We start from the raw sequence: 26,703 nt of genomic DNA, 5'->3' as shown, positions 1-26,703 counted from the left end.
CCACAGGCTCTAATCTAGATTCTCCAGAATGAAAATAACTAGTTTACTAGCAACCACCCCACTGTGTAATTGATGGCTTCGTTGAAAGTGAAACATTATCAGTGCTGCAATCATACAGTATAAGACATGGGGAGGTTACAGAATATTAACAGGAATTTATTGTGAATCACAGCTGGCAAATCACATTGCTTTTTAAAGGTTTTGCATTTTTTACTAAAGCATACAAAATTGTACACAAAATGTTATTTTTTCCAGGCATATTTCTGTAGGTAAATAGCAACATAATTTATCCTGAGTAGTTTTCAGCTTGCAAGCCCCACTGCAAGACATGGACTTGTCATTGGCATACAGTATGTAACAAGGGGCATCCTATTGAAAGAGCGGAGGAGCTCTGCGGCTAAGGATCTGCGCCTAAGGTCGCAGGTTCAAATCCCATGACTGGCAGAGGGTCCTGAACTAGGCCCTTAACCCCAGCTGCTCCAGGGGTGCTGTACAATGGCTGACCCTGCGCTCTGACCCCAGGCTTCTCTCTCCCTATCTGTGTCTCATGGAGAGCAAGCGGGGTTATACAAAAAAGACAAATTCCTAATACAAGAAATTGTATATGGCTAATAAAGTGATCTCTTATGATCTGGAAAACCTTATCTTCAGCTTTTTAAAGGGGTTGAAGCCTGGGTAGAGACCTGAGCTGCCTGCAGTCATTGTTAATAATACAAGTAGGAGTGTCGGGTTGTCTTCCGATTCCCCAAAAGACAACTGCAAGCTTTTCTTTTTTTAAGTGACATTTCCTTTCTTAGGTCTTGGGTTTGAAGAACAAAAGGAAACAATTTTGCACAGCACAAGGGCAGAGCAGTTCTAAAAGGCACACCTCAGGGTCTAGGAGGGATAGTTTCCTGCCTGTACTTGATGGATAAGGGGTCTGTGTGTTTGTCAGGTGTTCAGGTGGCACAGTAGCATGGCTGTTGAGTCTGCGGCCTCACACCTCTCAGGTCCTCCTGAGATTGGTTTCTTGCCTTCTCTGTGGAGGATTGCTTTTCCTCCGAATATCCTTGTGGGTTACCTCTGGATGCTCTGATTTACTCTGCCTATAAACATATGTAGGTATGGTAGCTTACTTGCGCCAGGGAGACAAAAAAAAATCAAGAACAACATATGATTGCGAAGCTGTGTAATTTCTACTGTTTCACAGAAACGGCAACAAAACACGTTTAACCTGGGAATGCTTACTGACATGGTGTTGTACTTCATATAAACAAAACACAGAACATGTGCTCCTTTAGATTTTTTTGTCAAAAAAGAGGAGTGTGATGATATTCTGCTGTTGTTAAAGTCAGTGCTACTTTGCACAGGACAGTATCATTGCATACGCACTACAATGCCATATACAGAATTAATATAGTAGGCAACATTGTTCACAAATTAACTGTTGTGTTTAAAGGGAAAAATTTTCTCGTATTAACAAGATCCTTTTCTCGTATAAACAATATACGATCTCGTATAAACGAGTTAATTTTTTTTCTCCGTTGTGCTAATAACCTTCCGTATGTAGGTTAGAATTCACTGGACGTTTTTTAAATTGCCCTCCCTCCTTCCCCCAAGAGTTAGACCCTGTTCCCATTAGCTGACCAGAAGCCACTTGAAATGCTGTATCCCAGTCACATGTAGCAGACTGGACAGATCAGATCAAGTGTTCATTAGATAGGTTAAACAGTTTGTATTGTTCTCCAAGGTGCTGATGAATGGTACCCATATCATTTGTGCTTCTAGAAAACAATGTCTTGAGGGGAAATTATTTCAGTAAAGAGGTGTTATTCCTTTCATCTGCTTTTCCATTTTATTGTGAGGGCTCTTCTCCAGCTGCATATAAAAACAAAAGGTAAGGAAAATAATATTTAGTTCCTTACTTTGTCTTTGTTTGAATTGTAACATAGATTCTGAGTAATCTGTCTTCATGGTAGAGAAATTTCATTTTGCAGTCTAACCCCTCAATGCAGCAGTATTAGGGTCTCCATTAAGAGCAGTAGATATTCAAAAAGGACTTTTTTTTATAGACCTCTTAATAATAATTAAAGAATTTCTTACACTTACATAGTGTATATTATATATATATACACTTCACTCAAAGCTTTTTACAGGTAATGGGGACTCCCCTCCACAACCTCCAATGTGTAGCCCCACCTGGAAGATGCAATGCCAGCCATAGTGCACCAGTGCACTCTACACACACCAGCTATCAGTGGGGAGGAGAACAGAGTGATGAAACCAATTCATAGCTGGAGATTATCAGGAGGCCATAATTGGTAAGGGCCATTGGGAAATTCAGCCAGGATGCCAGGGTTATACCCCTGCTCTTTTTGAGAAACACTCTGGGATTTTCAATGACCACAGAGAGTCAGGACCTCGGTTTTACATCTCATCTGATGGACAGCTCCTTTTTACAGTATAGTGTCCCTGTCACTATATTGGGACATAAGGACCCACACAGGCTGTAGGGTGAGCGCCCCCTACTGGTCCAACTAACATCTCTTCCAGCAGCAAACTTATTTTTTTTCCCAGGAGGTCTCCCATCCAGGAACTGGCCAGGCTCACACCTGTTTTAAATTGTACCTATTTAAAATCTGGAATTTTTTCCAGGTTAGGGCGTCTCCTTATCCAGCTGTAGCCATGCATTGTAACTCAACTGTTTAATGTGGTCATTGTTCCCCTTCACATTTCTCCTTAAACCATGCTAAAGCTAGATGTACTAAGGGATTACACCTGTGCTGAGAATTGCAAACCTCTCCCAAATGATGACTTGCTATTAACCGCTACAGTGGAATTTGTAATGAATGAAATATTTCAGTAGCAGTTTGTCTTTGCAGTACACCCCTTGATGATTTTCTCTTCCTGGGTGTACCTTAAAGAAATCATAAAAATGTTTTGGGCAAGCGAGGCTCTTCAGATATTAAAATCAGACGTATTAAAGCTGTTGGCCACTGCAGCAATTGAAATTGAGTCAGTTTAAGAAATTATTTGGAAAGCACATCTTAAAAAGTTGCACTCTATAAATGTATAGAAGGAAAACACACCATCGTCTAATACTGACGTTATTTGCAGTAAAAATGAGATGGTCCTTAATTGCAGCAACAATGAATGAATCATGGAATGACAAAAGAAAGGGTATTTTGTGTTGGCATAGCCCTCCTACAATCACGTGAAGGATAAATTAGGAACAAGTATCAGATGATCCAAATGAAGACATCGTGTTTCTCACTCGTACTGTACCTGTATTGTAGAAACTATTATCCAACTTAGAACCAGGTTCTAGCCTCTAACATTTTCTGGGGGACTGCAGTAGCAGGTGCTGACACGTCCATACTCAGTTTGTTGTGGATAACCAGCTGTGTTTAAAGTTTCTTTGTGACAAATGCACAAATGTCCCATTTTAAAAGCAAGTTTAAGTTTGCGAGTCTCGGAGAGAAATTTCTTTGGCGTGGACCTGTTTCTTCAAACCAGTTTTTGGAGCAATGGACAGGTGCCACAAACCCCCAGGTCATTCTGGCGGTGTGTGATTCCAGCACCCTGGGTTGACAACAATATGTTGTGTTCCTGGAGCTGAAGCAGCTAGATTCGTTCAAAGAGTAGAAAGGGTCCTGGCCAACACACGAAGACCCAACTGTTGTTCATGCTGTGAATAGCAAAAATAGCACGCTTTTACATTAGCCACCAAATCAGTAATATCCTGGAAAAAAATGGATGGACTTTTTAGGGATCCTGCCTCCACCGTGCAGAGATCCCTAATAAAATAGTAATCTAACAACTAACAATAACCTAATAACAATGGATAATACCCATTGACTGCAAAATTGACCCACAAAGAGGGTGATAAAACAGAAGAGAGCTTGTAGAGCAATAAGTTTTACTTCTATTACATGTAAGATTAGTAGCAGTATTGTAGTGTAGTATGCTACTATAAATTAGCTGACCGCTACGCATTTAAACTCAGTGCTTCATTAGCTAAAGTGTCACAGCAGGTATTTAACATATTTCAGCTCATTTCAGCCTGTTCTCTTAGTACATATGTTGAAATGTTAACTTTGTCAGTTGTTTCATCGCAGCTTCCTGTGTTGCGTTTCTGCTGTGATTGGCCTTTTCTAGTCCATCTGCATCTGTATGTGTAAGATATATATTTTTTAATTTCCCATTTCATCCTTAAACTTGCTATTCCTTTCACCATTCCCACTATGCTCCATATTGCTGCATTTGACATGATCCATATTACTTGACAATCTGCAGTTCTTTTACATTTACTCAAACAAAATCTTCAAAGGTTTTAGTTCATGCTTGACTTTTGTCCATCTGCTCCTCAGTTTTATTGAGTTTACAAGTGACATAGCCCTTTTATTGTTCAGCAGTCCAAGGAAAATGATTGTTTTGCAAGAGAATATATTTGCAGTCTGTGTTGCTTGTGAACAACTGTTGTTACAGTCTTGAATGTCCAAGGCTGATGCCACACATTATTAAAATTAACCTGTAGGTAATTTGCATTTCAATACAAAATTACACATTCCTCTCGTTTGAGCTGATATTAACATATGCTGGTTTCAAATGTGAAATTACCATATCTGAAATGCTATTTGACCTGCGGTGTACTTTCTGGTGTCTTGCTGGTAGTGTGTGGCCACTGCTCTTTGTGTCCAATTCCTTCAAACACCTTCAAACCAACACGAAGTGCAGGCATATTCAGAATCATGTATTCTGCCTGGGCTTTGACTCAGCCCATTGATTACTTCGCTGTGACTGGAGACTTTGATTGGCTGGCTGCCACTATTAATTTTTTCCATACCAATGTGGATTAAAAGGCAGCTCACTATAACAGCGTTTTCTGGAAACATGGTGGAGATTTTGCCTTTTTGTATGCTACAACAGAGGAGAAAATTTGGTTTCTCACACCAGCAGAAAAAAAAAAAAATCAGGTCACTCATATGATTTGCACTACTGCAAGAGCCTGAAGTGGAGGTCGTTAAATTTGTCAGGCTGTTGACTTTAATTTTCTTTCAGGCATTTTTTTAAAGTTATATTACCGTGAAATTGTTAACGAGATACGCTGGTGTCTTAATCCTTCAACCAGCTTTCACTTGTTTTAATTTCAGGCATATCTACCACAGTATAAGTAATCCATGTTAGACGCCCATTTCATGAAGAGCAAGTCCTATAAAGTCTGACTTTCACACTTCTGTTTATTGGCTTTTATTTATTATAGCACTTTTATTGGGCTGTTAAAGATGTCAGGTTTATGTTTATTCTTGCTGCTTTCTTGGTGCTGCAGTGTCCCTCATGTATCTTTATCCTGGGTGATTGCGTCATGTACAGTAGGTGCATATGAACCAGAGGTCACAAATGGAGGCAGTTCTTTCTGCAAAAGGGTTGTGGCAGCGTGGAACAAGTCACTCAGCCATGTCGTTGAAGCTGATATCCTGGCTTCTTTCAAGAAATTTCTGGACAAAATCCTTAGATCATTTAACTACTAATAACCAATAACAAACCATTTGTTTGTAAATGTTATTTGCGATGCAGTGGCTCTGTGGCTGGAAGGTTGCCGGTTCATATCCTGTGGCCGGCAGAGGAATCCTACTCTGTTGGCCCCCTGAGCAAGGCCCTTAACCATAACTGCTCCAGGGGTGCAGTATAAATGGCTGCGCTCTGACCCCAAGCTTCTCTCCCTGTCTGTCCTTTTTGCATACCCCAACTTGCTCTCCATCAGACACACATACACACAAATGCCTAATACAAGAAATTGTATATGGCCATTAAAGTTATAAAAAAAATAATTGATCCTATTATGAAATTCTCAGTTCTTGAATGCATGTTGCTTGAGAGAGACTGGGCTAATTCCTCTGGGATTCAAGGAGAGAAGATAGAACTTTGTGTAATATGATTAGCAGCTTAAAAAGCAAAACCTCAAAAGCTGTTTGTAGTCCACATTCTGTGCCAAATTCTGATCTAAAATAAAATGTCTGTTAAATCAGGAATGGTCTGTGTGGTGGTTTGTTTTATTAGAGATTGATAGGACTGTGATATAGGAGACGTTTATTAAAGTAGTCTGAACACAACACCTTCATCTTTTGTCATCTTACCACATGTCTTGAAACATACTGAGTGAATGCCATTTGGTATGACACTGATTATGCAAATAGGTGCTTTAAGCAAAGAGTACATCACTACTAGTTACCTGTTCAGGAGGAATGTGCTGTGCATTTCGTGTTATTACGAGATTAAGTTTTGGTTGTAGGAAAGTAGAGAGCTGTAAGGGTATGAGATTTGTGATCCTTTTCCTTTTGCACATTACTTCTGTTAATAAAGATACTAGCTGTCAAATTCACCAAAGAAAGGTAACACTACAGGAAAAACATTTAGCACCTCAAAGTAACCTCAATTTTCAACTTATAAAATTGTCAAGCACAGCACATCAGTTGTCACAATAATGTTGTAACTCATTTTGAAATGATTCATTATGCCATTTTCATTTTTTGTCCCATTGAGTCACGCTCCGTTAAGTCTTAAAATCTGTGTGTTCCATATTTGTTCTTGCAAATGTGATTTATATGTATCTTATGTTTTCCTCCATTAAACTTGAGCCTATAGCTATTAAAACACAGCAAATGATTGTAGTTTAAAAAAGGCTAAGTTGAAAACCTGAGGATTCATTGTTTTTAAGAATTTGATCATTGATAGACCCAGGCTGAAGTACTTAAATAATGTTGTTTCCTAGTGTTGCTATTTTAGGCTATTGACGAAGACCTCAGCAAGAAGCCTAAGATGATGTTCACTAAAAATAAACTGAAGAAGAAAGCAAATCAGACCCTGACAGAATTGTACACTTGCGAAGAAATAGTTTTAATAGCTACCTAATCAATAAAACATTCTAGGTTAGGTCTGCTAACTTGCACTGCACTTTGCACAATCTTCCTGAATAACCAGCAGACTAGGAGGTAGTTTTTAAAATTAACAGAAGAGGAGATTAAGCTGTATACCACCATTGGCTTACAGCTGTTTAGGCTATTTCAGGAAACTGGATAATAAGAATTAAGGGAAGCATATTCCCTGGTGGCTCAAACATTTAAATCATTTTTATGTTTTTCCTGTTCCGTAGACATACTGAAGGAAAATATATTTAATGCTAGCCAAACTATATTCATTTTAGAGCAGTTTTAAATGAAGAGATTTGTAAGTGCTCAATAACATAAGATATGAAGGACCTTGAGATATGGGTTTTTGGTTAGAGCTTACATAGTGAAAACAGTTTCACTACAGTTTGTGGAAGACAGTAATGATAGCCTTTCTGTTAGTCCACTTGGTGAGATTTGAAAAAGCCTAGAACCCTCTAGACTTTTCTCGAATTCCAAAAAATACAGCACAGCCCTCTAACAGTCATTGAGCTCTTGCCAAAAGTAAGATGAAAGCACAGCCAGCCTATATGCGAGTAATATATGTTAGCAATTGAGGTGGCACTGCAGAGAGACAGCTGTTCAGTCCAATTTCTTGAACAAGGTTTAAGGTTTTTTTTTAAAACAAGAATCCTATCTATTTCAAAGTTTCATAGGGGCAAATTTGATTTAAGTAACACTGGTGAAATGTTGCTGTGTTATGCCTTCAAGTGTGAGTAACCCCTGTTAGGCATGACAATAATAATAGTGGAGCAACGATTTACTTACTAATCAGCCACCAGTTATCTTACTTGCAACAGATTGTACAAGGGGTGTAGATTTTTACAAGTAGTCTTTTACAAGCCAATTACTTTCAACCTTGAATCACCTTCATCAGAACTTAATGTGTGCAAACGATACCATGCTGTGTTCAGTGTTGTCATCACCTACTTTACCTGTAGTCAAATGATTGTGGGGAGCCCACAGCGTCACCAACTAAATATACTGGTGTAATTCAGTAAACCGTGTTCACTAATTGAAGAAAAGCATCACACTGATGAAAGTTCATGACAAACACGGCTCTTACTGAAATGTATACTAGGACGCACATTATTTTCGACAGTAATGGGTACTGAAATTGCAGTCATGCTGGGAGGTACCCACATTTTAAATTCTCACAACCGCAGTTCCAATATGGAGAGCTTTATTTCATTTCGTGAATGGGTCATATTTAGATTCACTAAAGGTAACATCTCAGCGGAGGTATAATGAATAATAGAGTAAAAGTAACATGCACAATAGACGTGTAAAATTATGGCAGTGAATTAAGTTATTATAATATAGTCTATTATGACCTAGTTTCTTTTCACCGACTGCACTATTTGGATGTGTAAATATAAACTGTACATACTTTTGTACTAAACATTGCCACTTTCAAGGGCACTATAGTTCAAAGCTGAGGAATTTGATCATTTTGAGAGATTTATTGAGTTTGTCCATGTACTGCTTGAAGCTTGCACTATTTTCTTCCTCTCCCCTGTTCCTGCACCAATAGTTGCACCAATAGTCTATCACAGGACACAGGGGCTGATTGTTTTGGAGGTGCGGAGGGTTAAGCATTTTAAATGAATTGCTGATGGACTGAGCTGTCAGACTTAAGTAATAAAAGCCACCCTGATAAATGGAACCTTCTCCTGAGACCCTTCATCTTTCCTGATTGCTAGTTTGTGGAGATGGTGCTGCAAACGGCTCTCTGTAAGTGGGCCTCTTTGCCTGTGTAATAGCTTAATTAATTCCCAGAACACTGTGTCCAATTATAATAGTCCCTAGCATTGATGAAAAGAAGATATAGTCGTGGAAAAAAAAATCTTAAAAGCTGTTACATCTCAAAGATATTTCTCAGATATCATCTAAGCCTACTTTTCTTGCTGTCAGGGTAGCGATAGGGAGAGATGTGTAAGGGCTAGCTTCTTGATATGTGTGAACATTAAGCTTTGTTTTCATACAAATCTGAATAGATGGTTTTTGTTTTGTTTGATGCATTTTATGCATTTTTCTTTTTTTCCATGAAAAAATCTAAGCGAATTAACTAATGACTAATTGATGTCTGGTAATACTTTATCTTCTGCTGGAAAGTGAAAATCTAATGAAATTTACATTTATTGAAATTAATAACCATAACCCTACCCTTAACCTAACAGTAGTTTTAACACAAACCCTAGTCAATGGTTTTAAACCTAAAACATACGATAATGTTTACTTTGACTTTTACTATGAAACATTGCATTTATACCTTTCAACCCAAAGGGTTGATCCCAAACTGCATTTGTTGTCATTTCAAGCAGTAGTCTTACAGGGCTTTGAATGTTGCTACATTTATGTAGGCTGTAAAAGCTATTACACAGAGTACATAAAACCTAGTTCATTTCGTGACCAGGTTGTTATTTGGCATGCAGATTTGCGAGTGTAATTTAATCTGAATACAAGAGGTTTCTTCTCAGTCTTTGCCTTTGTTTCATAGGCTCATCTTATTGTTTTATGCTATTTCTTAAATATTCATAAGACAGCAAGTTAATTATCTTTTTTAGAGATTTTAAGTGTCTAATTCATATATTGCTTACAGTTAATAACACATGATAAAGCACTAACTATAGGAAGTATGGTTGTTTAATGTTGCATGTCAGGAGTTTGTCAGGAAATGAGTGATATTATTTCTTAGCGGTATCAATGGGATACATTATTTCAGGCATCTTGATGGAAAAGATTTCTTAATTATGAAAGATTTGATTATGGAACAGAGATTTTCCAGCTGCTTTTGCTTCAGACAATCAGAATGACAGGTCTTTAGGAGGAAGACTCCATCTTTCTTCAAAATGTATTGAGAAATGTGAATTTAAGCAAATCATTAATTGAGGAGAACGCATTGTAGGGAAATGATTCTGCTAGTAAATCACTGAAGGGCTCAGGGTAACGAAATATTGTGTGATTTCACAGACCACCTCTCCCTACACATACCAACAACTTCTTTTTATATCTTGTTGTCATGCATGTCGTTATTTGTACTGTATATGAAAAGGAGATTTCTGCAACAAATGAATAAATAAAGCAGCATTGTGGAGTCATAGATCAGGCTCTGCATCACCATGTCATGAGATCCAGTCGCAGGTGGGAGGCTGCTGTTGTGTTCTTGAGCAAGGCAATTCAAGCAGATTGCTTCTGCCTCTGTCCTGCTCTATAAATGGGTACTCTCCAGGTTGTGGTTGTAAAAGACAATTTGTTCCTACACTTTTCTGCACATAAACAAGATAAGAGGAAACTGAAATTTAACTCTGTGTATTTTCTAAATCACGTTTCTTAGAGGAGTAGTTTTGTAATTGGGCACACTGTTAGACACTTAATAATGAACATACTTCATTACTACCAAGTAAGGCATTATTTACCCTTCATAAGAAGTATTTTAATCAGATCAAATATCAGTAACAGAAAGAGGTTTGCTGGCACAATGCAGTATTGTAATTTGTTCTACAGTAAACCCTTGGTTTAAAAGACTTAAAAGGGGGGGAATGGGTGTCTATTACTGCAGAATGTCCGTTCAGCAATCACAGATCACTGTTGGTGTTTTTCAACCAAAAAACGCACTATCATATGAGAAAAATAAATATATATAGATCTTTAGACTTATTGTTTAAACAATTGCAGTCGGCACGTAGAAAAAAATCCATCCTGTGCCGTTTTTGTTATACAAGCTCTTTATGTCATGTGTTGTAAATATACTGATTAAAATTCGTTAACACATACGATATGTTGCATTATATGTAGTATTTACCTAGTTTTTTATGTATTCATTCCTAAGTTATTGAGGGGAAAGTCAGATATCTGATTCCCTTTTAGCAGATTGTGTCTGATATTTCTGAAATCTGTTAAAAAGAAGTCTTTTAAACTGAGGGTTTAGCGTACTATATACTGTATAACTTTCTGATGCATTGTACAGCTAAAGTATTGGTAACTATATTCCTCTTTGATGCATTGTGGGAATCTTGTATTAAGACCAGCTTCATTTTTTTCAATGAAAGATTTACTCTTGGGCACACCTGCTTGTGAGGGGGCATCATCCTTCACACACATCTGGCAGCAGAGTTCAAATACCATTCCACTGACAATTACTAATCTCAATTCAGTTCCTGTCTGATGTGTACTGTAATCTGCCACTGAGTGTGGTGCAGTTGGGTCTATTGTAAAGACAAAGCTGTCATCACTTTTTCAATGAGGCCATGCAATTCCAGACATGTGTTGGCCTGGTGGACTGTATACAAAGCTGCTTGTCCAAGCTGGAGGCCAGCGAGCTGGACTGGGAATAACTTAAGCCATTTTTCTTCCAGAACTGCAGGCTGAGAAAGAGCCAAGCTCCTCCCACGCTACTCAGGAACTGATGACAAGACTGGGCTTCTTACTTGGTGAAGGGATCCCAAGCACGGCTCACATACCTATGGAAGACAAGAATGAAAAGAAGGTATGCCATTTTCCAGCTGCAGCAGCACGGAGAAAGTTGAATTCGCCTGTGAAAGGGGATGCTTTTTTTTTGTTGCTGCTTGATTTTGCACTTTGGACTGGAATACAACACTAATTGCTGTGGGATTAAAACACTAATAGCTGCATATAAGGGTAACTTCTTTTATTCCTTTTTGTTATGTTGTGAAATTGTTCTGTTCCCTCAGTACTTGAATTAATGATCTGTTTGGTGGGACTCTATAGCAATGCTCTGTCAGGTACCCAAACATTTATTTCATAAGCTTGACAGAAACTTTACATGGCCTTTTGAACAAGTTTGAAACGTGATAGTGTCAGCTTTAGTCCATAAATAGAAGTGGTTATGTTAAGCCTAGAGTTTGTTTTGCTATTTTAATTAGGCTGGTCCTTTGAATAAAAGTTTAAAGTCCTTGATTTCAGTGCGCAGACATGCTTTTGACATTTTTGCTTAATATCAGTAATTTAAGGTGCTTGTAAGAGGCTTATTTTTTAGAATAAGTCACGTCCATTAGCAAAGATGTCTAAAAGGAAACTTGTGAGCTAGGAATAGAAGTGAAATTTTAACGTCATGCTGACATCTAAAAAAGTACTTTCCAGAATATTTTTCTAGTATTTTCAAATTCCATACTTGCAGCAGGCTGCCCTTCAGCTGTATCTGTCCTGTGTGTTTGAGAACAGACAGTGTAATTATTTTTTTCCCTTAGTGGCATTTACTTCATTTGATAATGAAACCATGCTGTCTCACTATAGTGTGTTGGTGCTTGTGTGGGTTTATGCTGCTTGTGAAGTCTATTTTATAAATCGTATGTGACGTGCTCCATAGGCAGAGTGGTACTCTATTACCAGGCATAGAATGCAGGATTGCTGCTAAAGATAATTGCACTTCTAATAACAGCATGTTTTATTATCCATTGTCTAGCCTTTAGAGAACTTAAATTTTCTGAAAGTATGCTGAAGTCACCAGATGACCCCTAGGGTACCTAGGAGGGCAGTTAACAGTACTGGGAAGTGAAGGAGGATGTAAAACTGAGTTGAGAAGTTCTGAGTGTCAGACTCTTGGCAGGCATTAACCACAAAGGACCAGGCATTGGGTACATTTCTTCCCTCGTCTTAGAAGTCACTTTTCATGACCTATATACTGTACTGTAGGAGAGAAAATACAAAAAAAACTGGAAGGACTGCTGTGGGAATATTGCTATCTTTGTGTCTCACATTCTGGAAAGAAAAGAAGGATTGATTCTTAGATAATATAAGCTTAAAATGACTGCCTACACTTGAAGATAAAAAGAGTATTCCTCAGAAATATAGTATTTGGCATATTTGAAGTATAGTGTATAGTATATAAAGATAGTGTTAAAGAGGAAAATAAATGTAATTGCTGTCAATTGCTTTGAAAGCATTCAGTAAATAAAGGAAAAGGTAAAGAGTGTTCTTATGATTAGGCTGTGATTCATTTTAAATGAAAGGTATGATGCTGTAAAATCTCTCTGCAAAGATGTAATAGCATATTTTCTTCAGTTACATTGCTTTGTCTGATCACTTTAAAATATAAATCTGTGCACATCTTTTTGATTCCCAGTTCCTTTTTACAATATTTATGCAAACGGCAGAAAAAGTTAATTTTATCCTCGGCTTAGATTTGAATAAATATCTTCTGGTTATGTAGTTATTTTGGTCATAAAAGGTCCTGGGCCTTTCAAAACCCAGAAGAAAGACAAACGACAAACAGCCTTCCAGTCCTAATGATGGCCCTTGTTTCAAACGTTATCCCCAGTGTCGTCTTTTATTTTAATATCTACAAGTTAGGGACAAGGAAGGCAGTTTGTGCTTTTATGCTTTAATTGGATAATGCAGGTTCAGCTGTAGCAGATCCATAATTCAGATCAATTTAGGAGAAACGTCATGACGGAAGGCATTAACATTATAAATGGTCTCTTCTCTGTTACATCTTCTCCAGTGCACAATAGCCAGCCAGGGAATTAGCCCGTGCTCCACTTTGACAAGCAGCACTGCATCTCCAAGCACAGATAGCCCGTGCTCTACCCTCAACAGCAGCATCAGCAAGCCAGCCACTAACAAAACAAGCCCCCGTGGGACTATTACCAGCCCCAGTTCCACACTCGAAAGCAAGGACAGCGGCATAATAGGTAAGTGATCGTATACTTAAGGACATGGTGACATGCTGTGTTGTGGCCTAAATCCCTATAACATCCCACCTTTTGTAGCAGGCACTCTAAAGCAGCAAAATTTGTTTCAAAGGAACAGGTATAAAAGCTTATTCCACACTGAAAGGAAAAAGAGACGCAACGTTTCGGCTGTGGGGCCTTCTTCAGGCCCTTTCTCTTTTGCTGTCCTGTGTTTCTCAGCCTTGGTCAGGCACAGGTGTTCCTCTGTTCCTCCCTCCATTTCTTTCTAAAACTTGATGAGGGCGTGTGTGTTTCTGTTGTTATTAGTATTGGTGGAAGTTGTATTAATATTAGAGATTTAGAGGAAATATTGATAATACAGGGTATTGGTAGATGGAAAGAGAAAGGAAATCCATTTTGTAGCTTGTCAGAATAACCAAATAGAAGTTAATTAGAATGTAGTTTTTAATTTGTTGCTCAAAACAGGAAGAAGTTTACTCAAACTGTTTCAACATTTCCATAGTAAGTCTTTGTTTCTGTATTATTGTTCTTTTTTCAAGGTTTAATTTGCTTTTTTTTTAAACAAAACTAAGCCATGCTAAATTGGTCTTTTCATTAATACCAACCTATCGGTATAAACAGTGTAAGGTTTCTTAAATTCTGTTTTCAGATATAAAAAATAACTTTAAAAAGGCTGTTGAAATGTTAATCATGTTTTTAGTTACATTTTTGTTGGTTTTCCAAGGACAGAATTGTTCTGTCGTTATGGAGGGACATATCCATGCAGTGGCTCTGCAGAGTTTCCGGAGATCTGGATATATTTAAAACTCAACACATTGTTAATCCAACAGGCAAACGTTGACATAATTGATTACAATGACGCACATCTCAGGCCTCATGGGGCGTATTATAGCTACTAAATTATTAATTTGAGATACTGATACTGTAATTGCGAATGTGAAGTAATGTCGTTTTCCAAATAGTGTTCCTTTTCATCCAGAATGTAATGGCAAAAATGTCCTACTTTGCAGGGACCTACTTCCGAAACGAGCTGTTTGTTTGTAGCACCTACAGCATATAAAACTGGACTTCTTCTCAGAGGCGCTTTCACGAAGTTCTTCGTGATGCGGCAATTCAGAAAGCATTTCTGTTGCATTCAGAAGATTAATATGGTTTAACTTTCTTTGTAGTTTCAGCTTGAACAAGTGCTCCAGGCTGACGTGATCTTTTTTAAAACAACACCTCAATGTTTGTTAGTACTAGAAAGGAAACAGAGGTACACCTCAATATAGTGCATGAAAGCCACCCAAATCCTTGGTATCCAAGTCCAGAAAAGAAAACATGATAGACTTTCAGAAGTTCTTTTCATCTCTGTGTCATACTTTCCATTATTATGTTCGGCTGCTATGAGTCATTAGTTCATTTTATATTTGTTGTCTTATGTGTTTTAGACAGTAAAATCTAAGATCCCTTTTGATTTTTTTAAGTTGCTAACATGCAGAAGGTATGACCAAGGTCATTGTTATTAAAGTAAATTTTCCTGTCTCATAGCTGCTCTCTAATGCCAGTGAGATTTTAAGATAAAATGAGCAGTCCGTACTATTTTCAGAATTATAGGTGTGTGTTTTTGCCTATGATGTGCTCAAGTGGCTCTATTTAGAAGTAATCAGTCCTTATAACATCTTGTTTGGGTCGCAAGAGAAACAAATAAAGGAATTTGCTATCAAGTAACTCATGGTTACTTGGAGCAGCAGTTATGGTGCTACAAATAGTCTGACACTAGCTTTTAAGTTTTTTCTTTTTAAACCAGGAATAGTTCACCTTTTAAAACAAATTGATAAGAGCAGCCCTTCATGCTTCACCATTGTTACAAGCGTTGTCCCAGAAGAATCTATTTAATTTTGTTCTAGCCTACTTTTTCAGACAAGAAAATACACTGACGCCTTGAGTTTCATTTCGATCCGTTTGTGAAAAGAGCTGTCCAGGTCACACTGCCAGCACCACAGAACAACTGTTGATTCCTGCATCTGTTTGTTTCCTAAGGCTTTCATCTGACCTTTACATTGATTATCTTGACATAAGGAATCAATCTCGTCAATGTCTCATCAACAGTAGTAGAGGTTCTTTCATTAGTTGTCTGAAAATGTCACCATCAGAGCTGCAGTGTAAACCTAAAGCACATCTAAAATCCCAATAAACATTTTCTCTGTGATTTCTTAATGTATGCAGCTCTCTGAAGAATCTGAGAATTTTAACTAAATCCAATCGAACGTTTGGTATCTTGGGTGATATGTCCATTTTTTTAGATGCACATCAGAAGGAATTGCCAGTGAAACCTTTGAATTATAAATGTATAATGCATGATGATTATTATTTCCTTCTTCTTTCTTAACCTGGAAAAGTGCTTAACTGCATTTGCAGTACATCTTAAAAATGCAGTATAGTAATCGCCACCGCTGAAGATGAAAATAAATTAAAGAAGTTGAATGCTTGTAATATCATACTGGGTTAGAAAAATTAAACTCTGAACTAAAAAAGATTTATAATAGACTACATTGTCATGTCATTCAAATTCCAATTTTTAGGGCATAAACAACAGATCACCTGTTCTATATTATCTGGTCGATATTATATTAGTATACATAGATACTCTATATTATCTATCTGGTAGTTAGTGACTCAATAAAAGAATAAACGAATACGAAATGTAGTTGTTACTTTCAGAACAGGACTCGTGGATTAGTCTAATAACTGTAACCTTGTGTTTGTAATTGTAATGGAATGCCTAAAACCACATGGTCCTCTCACCTCGTAGCAACAATTACAAGCTCCTCGGAGAACGATGACCGGAGCGGATCGAGCTTAGAGTGGAGCAAAGATGGCAGCCTGAGGGACAGCGGTCACCATGGGTTGGCGCCCAGCCCGCGGGTGGATGGTTGTTCGCCTGTGGCAGAGGAAGAGACCGTCGGCCCCGGAGAGGCCCCGCTCAAGCAGGATGCGGCTGGAGCAAGCCCAGGGGAGGGTCCTCTTTCCTACCCACAGCAGAGCTCCTTCATGATGCCCCGGCCTAACTCGGTGGCAGGTGAGCGGCCACGTGTCTGCTTGTTTGTAGAGAAGTCGTGTAGACTTTGCCCGCTTCTCCGATTTCGAGTGGGACACTCATTCAGCTTCACTACTACTGTTCACGCAGGAATAGGTGATTTGGAAGGTTTTGCAGTATAAGCATTCAAGAACGAATATGGTTTAAGAACCCGCACTGCCTGTCAGGTGATATTGATGCAGTGGTCTTCATGGAGGTGGCTCCAGTTAGTGAAACAGCAGTGGAGAGCTGTAGTTGAAAACAGTGGGGCAGAGAAGGGGGTGGAAATTAATGCGGTAATGCTGCCTCTGCCCCTTTGAGCTGAGTTCCCCTAGGACGGGATTTGAATATGCTTTTCCAGGAAGCTTAGAGAGCCTGTGTTATTGCGGCCTGGTGGATGAACAGGAAATGTCTTGCCACTGCCAGTTCAGCAGCTTGTGGGAGTTCTTAATATTTCTATGAGCATGAAGAAAGGGGGGTCTTATTATTGTGCGGGTCCTGGCTACTTTCATGCCATTTTCTGCAACTTGCTCAGGGGGAGGCGAAACTAACACAGCTGTTGTGCGTTGTACTGTGTTGGGTCTGTATGGGAGAGAGTCCTGCTTCGTCTCTGTGATCGGTTCCACATTCCACAGGAACCAACTGCTCAGCTCTGCTGAGAACAGCTTGACAGCTGCTGTAGGGATCCCACTTTGAGCTTTGGCGCGCACTCCTTCTCCCTGTGGCACTGCATTGGCTTAAATGAACTAAACCCCTGAATTTATAATTTTGAGCTCTGAGCTATATTTCCATTTTTAATGTGTGTGCTTATTGAGATTTTGCACGAGAAGTGCCATTTGGATGTATAAATGAAAGAGCTGCAGTGAGACTTTTATAAAGCAGTCTGAAATTTGGCACAAAGGATTGAGTTCTCAAAATGGATCGCTACGGTTGGGTGTCAGGACAACGAGCCTTTGAGTTTTGATTATAATGATGAAATTATACTCAAATTCACCAGCAGAACTTCTCCCAACAGGATTGTTACACGCGATTCACTGAAGCAATTGAGTGATTTTTTTGGAGGGCAATTGAAATTTGAAAAGAAGTCACATTACCTGAAATCATTAAGTCAATTTGTACACCTCTGTACTTTGTGTAATTGTGCTTGTCAGATACTGATATAAACTTATACACGATTGTATGGTTGATCTAATGTGCATGCTGCTTATCTTTATCATTCATCATCAACCACAAAGGGCGGAAAGGGTTTTCAATGAAGTGTGGCATTTGGTAATGTAAGTAGTCTACTAACTCATGAGTGTAGGGATATCTAGTTAAGCAGACCCTAGCAGATTCGAGAATAGAAGCCTACTCGGTTTTTGAGGCTGGAATTTCCAGACAAGTCCAAAAAACACAGTTTTGACTGTTCTTGACTTTTCACATGTACTAAAACTTTACAGTCATTTAACAAAATCTTCTAATAGTCTGTGAGAGTGTCTCCAGTGATGATTTTTTAACTTCAGAGACTGACAGACAGAACTCACTCATTGCTGTTTGTGACCTTGACCATTGTGATGTCTAAAAAACAGAAGTAAGGTATGGAGGACAGATAGAAAAACTTTCATGAGCTGGTCATACATAATAAGATGTTGAGGTACTTTATTTGGCAAATATGTTAAATTTATTTAATATACAGGGTGCCACTACTAAGGTCTGTGTGCCTTTTGCTTTTTTTAAGCAATTCTGGCTGCTTAAAGGGGTAGTGTATTAGATGCTACTACAAAGCTAATGTAACATATTTGATATACTGTAGCATATTTGCCATGGACCTGTTAGTTTTTACTGCATTCAGATAAATCAATAACTTTGCTTAATAAGGATGTGCTTGAAATTGCTGAACAGCTACCAGGGTGTTTTTTTTTATTTCCCGTTTGTTTGTAAGGATCAGACAGAATCCCTTAACAATTCTAATGATAAAAAATTAATTGCAATAATAATCTTCGAAATGTAATTGTCTGACCATGGCTTCTATCTGCATTTGCACTTAGAAATTGTATGCTCCTATCGTTATAATATAGCTCCGTTACTGCGGGCTCCAAAGATTAACACCCTTTCATTTTATGGTTTGTTATTACAGCATCCACTTAGGAAGATAAGGACATTGAAAGACAGCTATGAATATGTGACAGAACATTTCACACTGCAAGTTGAAGAATAAGGAACTTGGAAGTCTTTATTTTCACATTTACGCTTACGTTCTCTGTTTTGCATTTATATTGCAGGTTTAGAGGAGAGTTTTAATGAATGCAAAGCGCACGGCCAGTCTGTGAGATGCAAAAAAACAGTCAGCCCCAGAAAAGAAGGAAAACTCTTTTTTGTGTGTCCAGTGGGCTATGACCTTTGTATGTCTCTTTTTATCGCCTGTTTGTGTGTGAATTTGCTGGTTTTGTGCCAGTAACTTCAGGTGGGCTTTGTTCCGCACATCAGCTTCCTCAAAACCTTGGTGTAGGGGTCCTCACAGCATCATGGGCCCCTCCAGGTTCACACAGGTAGTGGCCTGTCAGGATGGTTTACGTCAGAGTCTTTGTGTCAGGGCTTATCTTTCCATTTTCCTTCCTCTCCAGTACCTGTCAGCTTGGCGAGTGTGAAGGTACTGTTTTTACTTTCTGGTCCTGAGAGAATATGGTGTAGTGCCAGCACCTGACTGAGAAGGTCATAATGAGATGATGGTTGATGGATGTCACAAGCTGCGAATGTCACTTTGTTAATAGTAAGTCTGGGGAGCTGATAGGGGTCTCTGGAGTTTTGAGCATGTTAGTCTGTAAGAGATTCGCTTCTCAGCCACAAGGTTGAATATTGAGAAGGAACATTTCTGTTTCAGTGAAGAACCTGTGGCTGTGCCACCAGCTGAATGTAAAATAATAGACTGGCGGTAACAAATCCCTCGTTGCCCCTCTGGAAAAAAAAAAGCTGTTTTAGAATAAAGGTAATGTATCACTCTATCCTAGGCCAGGTCACTGCAATGACAGCTGTTCCATCAGTCGTGAGTAAAATCATCATTCTGTTCAACTCAGAATTGTTTTAGCCAATAAGGCTCTACATGTTTACAAGCATTGGCTGTAATGCAAAACTCACTTCTGTTTAAGAAGTCAGTTTTCCTGGTTTGCCCATATGACAATGAAATAGCTGTTAGAAGTCTATATATGTGACTAGGCACAGAGCACTTACATAAAGCCCCCCCCCCACTATACTCAGGGTTTGTAGGCTAGGCTTTGTGTTTAACCAGAATTGTACTCAACCCTTTTTTATTATTGGTCACTAGTGTCTGGATGGTTAGGGAAACGAAATCCTACAGAAATACTGTTAAACTAATTATACCAAGCACAAAGAGGCTAGTAGGAGCTGTTATGGTAGGAGTGTGAGCCTGTAGTGATTCAGGATGAAAAAAATTACCTGGTTTTTTATATTAGTAACAGAATACTCCTTCAGAAATAAAATATTCTGCAGAAATCCGTTTTGGAATTTCATGGTCACAAGTAAACGACACCTTTTGTTTTCATTTTGTCTTAATAATAATAATAATAATAATAATAATAATTCCCTTGCTAGGATCACCTCGAAATCAGACTTTGCCCCTCCAGCATTTCTAAAGCCCATTCTGATTATTAAAATCTAAGTGGACTAGATTATGCACTAGATTATGTCTCCTTGATGGTACTGTTACTGTTAAGAAATGGTACTGTTAAGGAACAGATGAAAAAGTTTTTAACATTTAACATTTTCCATATGTTACAATCAACAACTACAATTTCGTCTTCTTTAAGGATGTCTTCCTAATTCCCCCCAAAAATGTCATTGGTACTTTAAAAATCATAGCTTTTATTTTCATTATTACCAAAAGTGTGATGGTTTTACTGTAAGTGTACATTTAGAGTAATGTCAAAATTACTGAAGCTACTTATGCCCACTGAGTAATGATTGCATGCATTTCATGATACTGAAAAACTGGTATGACTGTTCCAGTATAATTACACCTCTTGCCTTAAGAAAATACATCTACATCTTTTAATTAAACCCATTTGTGTATTCAGTCTGCAAAATCAATAATTATTTAATTACCCACAGCTCGCCTCACCCACCCTGCCAACTAAGGTTGTAAAATGTGTGGAAGGAGCTTTGAAAGAACAAAAGAACTTTAAATACCTCACAGCAGCTGCTGTAATCAGTGATTCCATGACATGAAAATATTTACTGTTGGAATAGTTAACCTGCTCTTTTCCCCATTCTTGTTCTTAACACTGGTTTTGTTATGCATTTCTCTTCGTCTACTGTACATTATTTTAGGCTTCTTTGCCTAAAATGTACGATTATTTTAATTGACCTGTTGTGTGCATGAAGCAAAATTGTTTAGAAGCCACTTCATTATAGCGAAAATCTATAAACCCGGTTGTTCATATATCGAGAGATGGGCTCACCTTTTTTTATTATAGGGCAAATGCCCCTGGAAATGCCCCTGAAACTCATGCTGTTAGTGGTGAAAAGGGCTGCGCATTTGCTCAGTGTTATGGGAAAGTCTGCTGTTGCCATCAGAAACTTACACAGGAAAACCTTTTCAACTAAGAATGTCAGGGTGTTAATAATAAAAAATGCTAGTTGACTTTCTGAAGATATTCAATTGTTCAGTCTAAGAATGTATTTTCACAGCAACGACAATTTCAAAAGGCACAGGATGAGCATTTTTACACCTGTTCTGTTCAAAGTAAAAACCAGAACTTGAGGAACTGATACTGTGTACCTTGTTAACCTAATTCAGATATCAGAGTTTTGTTTTCTTTAAATAAAAAAGAAATAGAAAGGTGGCTGTCATAATTTTGCCATTTTTACATCTTAAACGATTCAGAATCCAAGGACAGAATTGGAGAGGTATTCTAAGAAATTTGTGTCCTGCTGCATAGAAAATGTATAATAGGATATTAAACATAAATAATTAAACGGCCCCTGTGTTATTGTATTGATTGTACTTTTTTGGGTACTAGGGTAGCTTTGTAACCATGTTTGAATGCAAATACAATTTACCATTTTGCATCAAATCATAATCCTTTATTTGACCAGGACTGTATCGAAGGCTGAAGGAATTTCAGGACGAGAAGAAAATTCAAAATGAAAAGGCTGACGTCACCTATGGTACTATAGATTGATGGGTGCCTCAGTTCAAGTTGGCTTTCTTTATATTATGGTTTGTGGCCTTATTTCTGTGACAGTTCGAAGGCTTGCAGCATAGCTGCAACACTTCAGGTTAAATGAAGTCTAGTTCAGGTGTGTTCAGGGTATATATAACTACAGTGTTGAATTGGAATTTATGATTACTAATTTTACCCATTGTTGCTTTGTCATCAAAGTTGGCTGAGAAGTCTTTTCGTATGGGAAAATGTGGCAAATATTGCATGATCCACTCTTTTTTTGCAAGCATTGGAATTTCCATTGATGCCTTGTTGAAAGAGCTATGGTTTCCTCTTTGTTTTACTGAATGAGAGAGGACCATTACAGAAGTCATCTTTTTACAGAAGTCAGAACATTACAGAAGTTCTGGTTCTTTGTTTGAAGGACTTTGCAGTGTCTCCATAAATCCATTGTGAAGTAAAGAAGGGTGTCTAGATAGTTTTAGGACTGATAATGGCTTATTATTTGAAATTGCATTTTTATCCATTTGAAAATATGGATTAAAAGAAATGAATACAGTATAACACAGATGAACACATTATCCCAAACTCCACAGGGTCAAATACAAAGCATTTTACCTTCACTGTTTCTAGGAGTGTTTCTACTTTGGGGTGAGAATTGCATTGCATACAGAATGGCTTACCACACTGTCTGAAGGTCTTTGGGGATTTGCAGGTGTTATTTTTTCATGTTGCTGTTTTGTGCGTTCTGCAGTCTAAGTCTAATTAAGAGGGTTGGATGCAGTAATTGGTTCTCCATTGTGTTTTCTGGAACACTTCCTTTCTGCCGATATCTCCCAGGGCTTCAAGTTTGTACTTATGTTTATTGGTTGCCATTGTTCAACCTCTATTTATAAAGGAATTGTTAAGCAAAACCCCGAGTGTGGTAGCTTCAAGGTTAGAAAACCAAACACTGCCTGCAGCTGTGGTAATTCTCAATAGGTTTCCTGACTGACAATAGGTTTATTTACATGCTGGTCAGAGTCGCAAAGACTTTTGTTTTGTGAAGAGCTTGGGTTTTGTTTCATTTTATTAAAGGCATGAAATTACATGTGTTTATGGGTACAGTAATGCATTTAAAAAATAAGATGTGATTTGCCGATAGAGTTACAGAATATAAAATGATCTAAATACAAAAAGAGCAAAGAACCTCTTGGGTTCAAATGCTTCTTCATTTCCATGGTCTTTGCAGTTTGTCTGTGTGGTTTTTTTCTGGTTAGTGCTCAGTAATCATAATTTAGACCCCCTTCTTTGGTGTCTGCTCTGTAGACTTTAGAATAAATAACCCCCTTTTGTTTTCATTGGCATTGGCAGCATAAATCACAGTATTTCTGAAGGACATAACTGGTTTATTACTGCCTGAGATAAACATTTTTCTATCACTTGTCCCCATATGTAGTCGTAAGCTTAACTTTACAAATACTGACTAGTGATAGACTGAAGATGGGGGTGCTCTGTTTTTTTAGCTACCGATAGATTTTTGTTTTTTTGTGTCTTTACTGGAGGCTACATCAGTGTGATCTCTGTTGGCCGTTCTGTGGTTAAAGTCTAGGTGTTAATCTGCTCAGTGCTTAGGAGTCAGCAGCCTTAGTGCTTTCCCATTTTTCTGTGCACAAAGGTGGAATATGGTCTGTTATTGAATGGAATGCCAGTTTTCTCTTCATTTTATTTTTTGTTGTGCTGATGTAGTTATACAAATCAGTTTGTATAATCTAGCATATCAGAATGGGGAAACTTGTTAGTAACTAATGTCCTGCAATGTTTTTGTCTCTCTTCATTAATAAAGAACGCTGCATCTGATATTTGACCTGTATACCTTAGTTCTATGCGTTTAAAGTTTTGTAACACATTTGCGTGTTTCTACTGAGAGCATTAAAACTGTAACATGCCATTAGTTCCAGTAATCATGTGTTGCATTTTAATGCCTCTCAGTATATTTTTTGTATGCCTGTTTGCTCCAGCCTGCAAATTAAAGCTGTATTTAATGCTTTGTGTTGAAGCTGTTTTCCTTATTTAAATGCAGCAACACATTCACATGCTTGTAGGAGTGATTGTCACTGCTTTGTATTAAAAGTTGTGGTTATCCCAACTGATCCCACTTGTGCACGATTGCACATAGTTTTTAACTTCTGGTTCTTAGAATAAAAACTTTCTTCCATTGGTGTTTATGTTCTTGAAAACAGTGGCCAAAGACTGAATGGTGAAGCAATAAAAGAATAGTTCCTCTCAGGACCATACAGTTTTCAACCAATTGGACTGTAATTCTTGGAGCTAGCTGGCTTACTTGTCATCTATGTAATATATATGTTAAAAGATCTGTGCATTAGAAAACCAATTTGTACAGCAATAGTATAGTATCTTTTAGCATTATTTATTTTTTGCTCCATGATATACACTAGTATGGGGCTGTTTTGATTTGGGTTAATCATACATTATTAATGATTAAATCTTTAACATTTGTTTGCCTTATTATGGCTATTGGGGTATTGATTGGGCAAATTGTAACATCAGAGTAGCAGATATTACAGCTTATTTATTTGTATGTTTTAATATTATTATCTCAGAAGTGCAGCTGGAGAGTCTAAATGGAATTCATAGAAATTAATTTTATGAAAGATTTATATGTTTTAGTGACATAATTGTAACTAAAATGGTGCAACAGAGTTGATAAGCCAACAATCGTCACTGACTAAACCCGTATAACCGGACTCTGATGTTTTTGCTATACAACGAGCTGCCTTGTCGCCCCTCTTGTGGTTTTGGTTGTGCTGTGCAGCTGAAAGGGCAGCTGGCTCTGTGTCACAGTGACCGTGAGAGTTAGCCAAGCTACTGTCTCATCCCACATTTACATGCACAGGGGAAGCTGCAGACTGCAAAGCTGTTCTGTATCCATGCAGTGTTTACAACACTCGCTGTGCTGATTTCAGACTAACCTGCTGTTTATATACCCAAGGCCTGTAATGCTGCACAATACTGGGAGTGCTTTGATCCGATCAGAGTAGGCAACATTGCGTGTCAGAGTCTGAAACCTAGCATGTGGTGCATCTAGTGTTTCACTTTGACACCTGTTTGACACTCGTAACTGTATTATTCCTGTATGCCAGAAATAACATGGGCTTAAAGATTAGTGATTTGGATTTATTAAGTGTTGAAATAAAGAATTACAGTATAAGATATAGAACAAGTAGACCCTGATTATTTAATGAATATGCAAATAGTCTGTTCTGTGCAAGTGCAATACGTATCAGGTTTAATCTGGTTAGTTGGTTATATGCCAAAATGGAATTTAATTTAACTTCAGTTAGATTTTGTAGTTTTTCTTTCCATCTGAGAATATTCTGAGATGCAGGGTAAGTCAAGGTTTTTTATCCAGATTGCCAGGTTATGAATTCTGTTTATATTGGAAACTACCTGTTAATACTAGTACTATAGAAAGCTGCACCGCTGAAGTTCAGCAGTAAAAGCATCATAGTCCCCAACAGTACACTGCTTGGGAGACAAGAAAGTCAACAGCTATAAAGGACAGGCTTTACAAATAAAGATTTTTTTAAATAATTTTAACCTATCAGGGTATCTTCAAAGTACTTTGAAACATGGAGACTTTAAGGTATCACATACAGTATTTGTGCACTATCAAATAAGAGAAATCTTGTGTAGGAAACAAAATGTGCCCTAGGGATAATTTGGAGCTTAAAAGAAATTGGAAAAACAAGAAGAGCTGCAGAACAGCAAAGCATTTTTTCATTCAGGGATTTCATTTTTTTTGTGTGGTACAAAATTGTTAATACTTTAAAATGAGCTCAGTATAAACAAAGAAATTAAATACCATTTAATCTTTTAATGCATTTCTAGATGGCAAATGTCCCTACGACAGAATACAAATTTGAATGATTCCACTCATACTTATCCTCATTTCCTTTTAATTTTAAACACATTTCTTGTAAGACTTAATGTGATCTGACTCGAAGCAAAAGATTTATACTGTATTATAATTGTGCACAGGCTGATTTGGAGAAGATAGCGGTTTCATTGAGTCCGCGCCGAGACGAGAGCAATCTTCATTGTAGCCAACTGATGTTGTCAGCGTGGTGCTTGACTGATGTGTATGAGCATTCTCTCTGCACGTACTTTCTACTTTATTTCTCCTGCTTTGCTAGCCCCCTCTCTCCCCCTCTCCTCATCCCTCCCTCCGTCTCTCTCATCCCCTTTCTCTCTCCTCGCCCCATCTCTCTCCCTCTCTTTCTCTCTCTCCGTCTCCCCCCTCTCTCTTTCTGTAGCAATGTGGGAAGAGGGAGTGTGACTGTGCTGGGAGAACCATTGATTAATTCCTCTCAGGCAGCCCAGTGCAAACTGTATTCAGCCACACTGGAGCAGCTACACTACCTTTCTGCATGTTCTTCTTCTGATCTCTTTTTTTTTTAATATCATTTTCTCAAACTAAAGGGTCCTCTCCTGTCTGGGAAGAAATGAAATCAGTCCTCGGCAGTTCATTTGCTGAATGTTAATGTTATGGACACTGTGACATCCGTGTATAGTAACTGCCAAGTCTAATTACAAGTTGAATACTGTCACAACGGCCATGGATTGAAGCAGCGGTGCAGAAGATTCATTTAGGTATCTTGATGAGCTTTTACTAGGTATTTGCCTGATGTTTACAAAGTGCTGTCTAGCTTCCTCGTCCTTGTAATGAAGGATATTTTAAAGTGTCTTGCATATTGATTGCTTCCATTCCTACCTCCCTGCCTCTTCTAAAGACTGTAAGTAGCTAAATCTCTTGTGTTTTCCTAGAGAAGGGAGGTGACCTCAGCAAACAGGTTGCCGGTATGCTGAGAGAGCTTTGGGTGATTAAACATTTATTTTTGCTCATT

The 26,703-nt window shown here is 38.1% G+C and overlaps 1 protein-coding gene across 5 annotated transcripts in view; it reads left to right on the top strand.

The window, feature by feature from the left end:
• The window catches only part of tanc1a (tetratricopeptide repeat, ankyrin repeat and coiled-coil containing 1a), a 143,064-nt gene that overhangs the window by 71,374 nt on the left and 44,987 nt on the right, over nucleotides 1-26,703 (top strand). For all 5 annotated transcript variants that reach the window (XM_088605509.1, XM_088605508.1, XM_088605511.1 and 2 more), the window contains exons 6-8: nucleotides 11,285-11,415; nucleotides 13,390-13,579; nucleotides 16,374-16,640. In XM_088605509.1, the coding sequence (XP_088461635.1) occupies nucleotides 11,285-11,415; nucleotides 13,390-13,579; nucleotides 16,374-16,640 (588 nt within the window). The remainder of the gene's footprint in view (nucleotides 1-11,284; nucleotides 11,416-13,389; nucleotides 13,580-16,373; nucleotides 16,641-26,703) is intronic.

This window comes from Lepisosteus platostomus, chromosome 14 (assembly GCF_059453375.1).
Source record: "Lepisosteus platostomus isolate fLepPlt1 chromosome 14, fLepPlt1.hap1, whole genome shotgun sequence".
NCBI lineage: Eukaryota > Metazoa > Chordata > Actinopteri > Semionotiformes > Lepisosteidae > Lepisosteus > Lepisosteus platostomus.
This window is presented reverse-complemented; position numbering and strand designations above follow the sequence as displayed.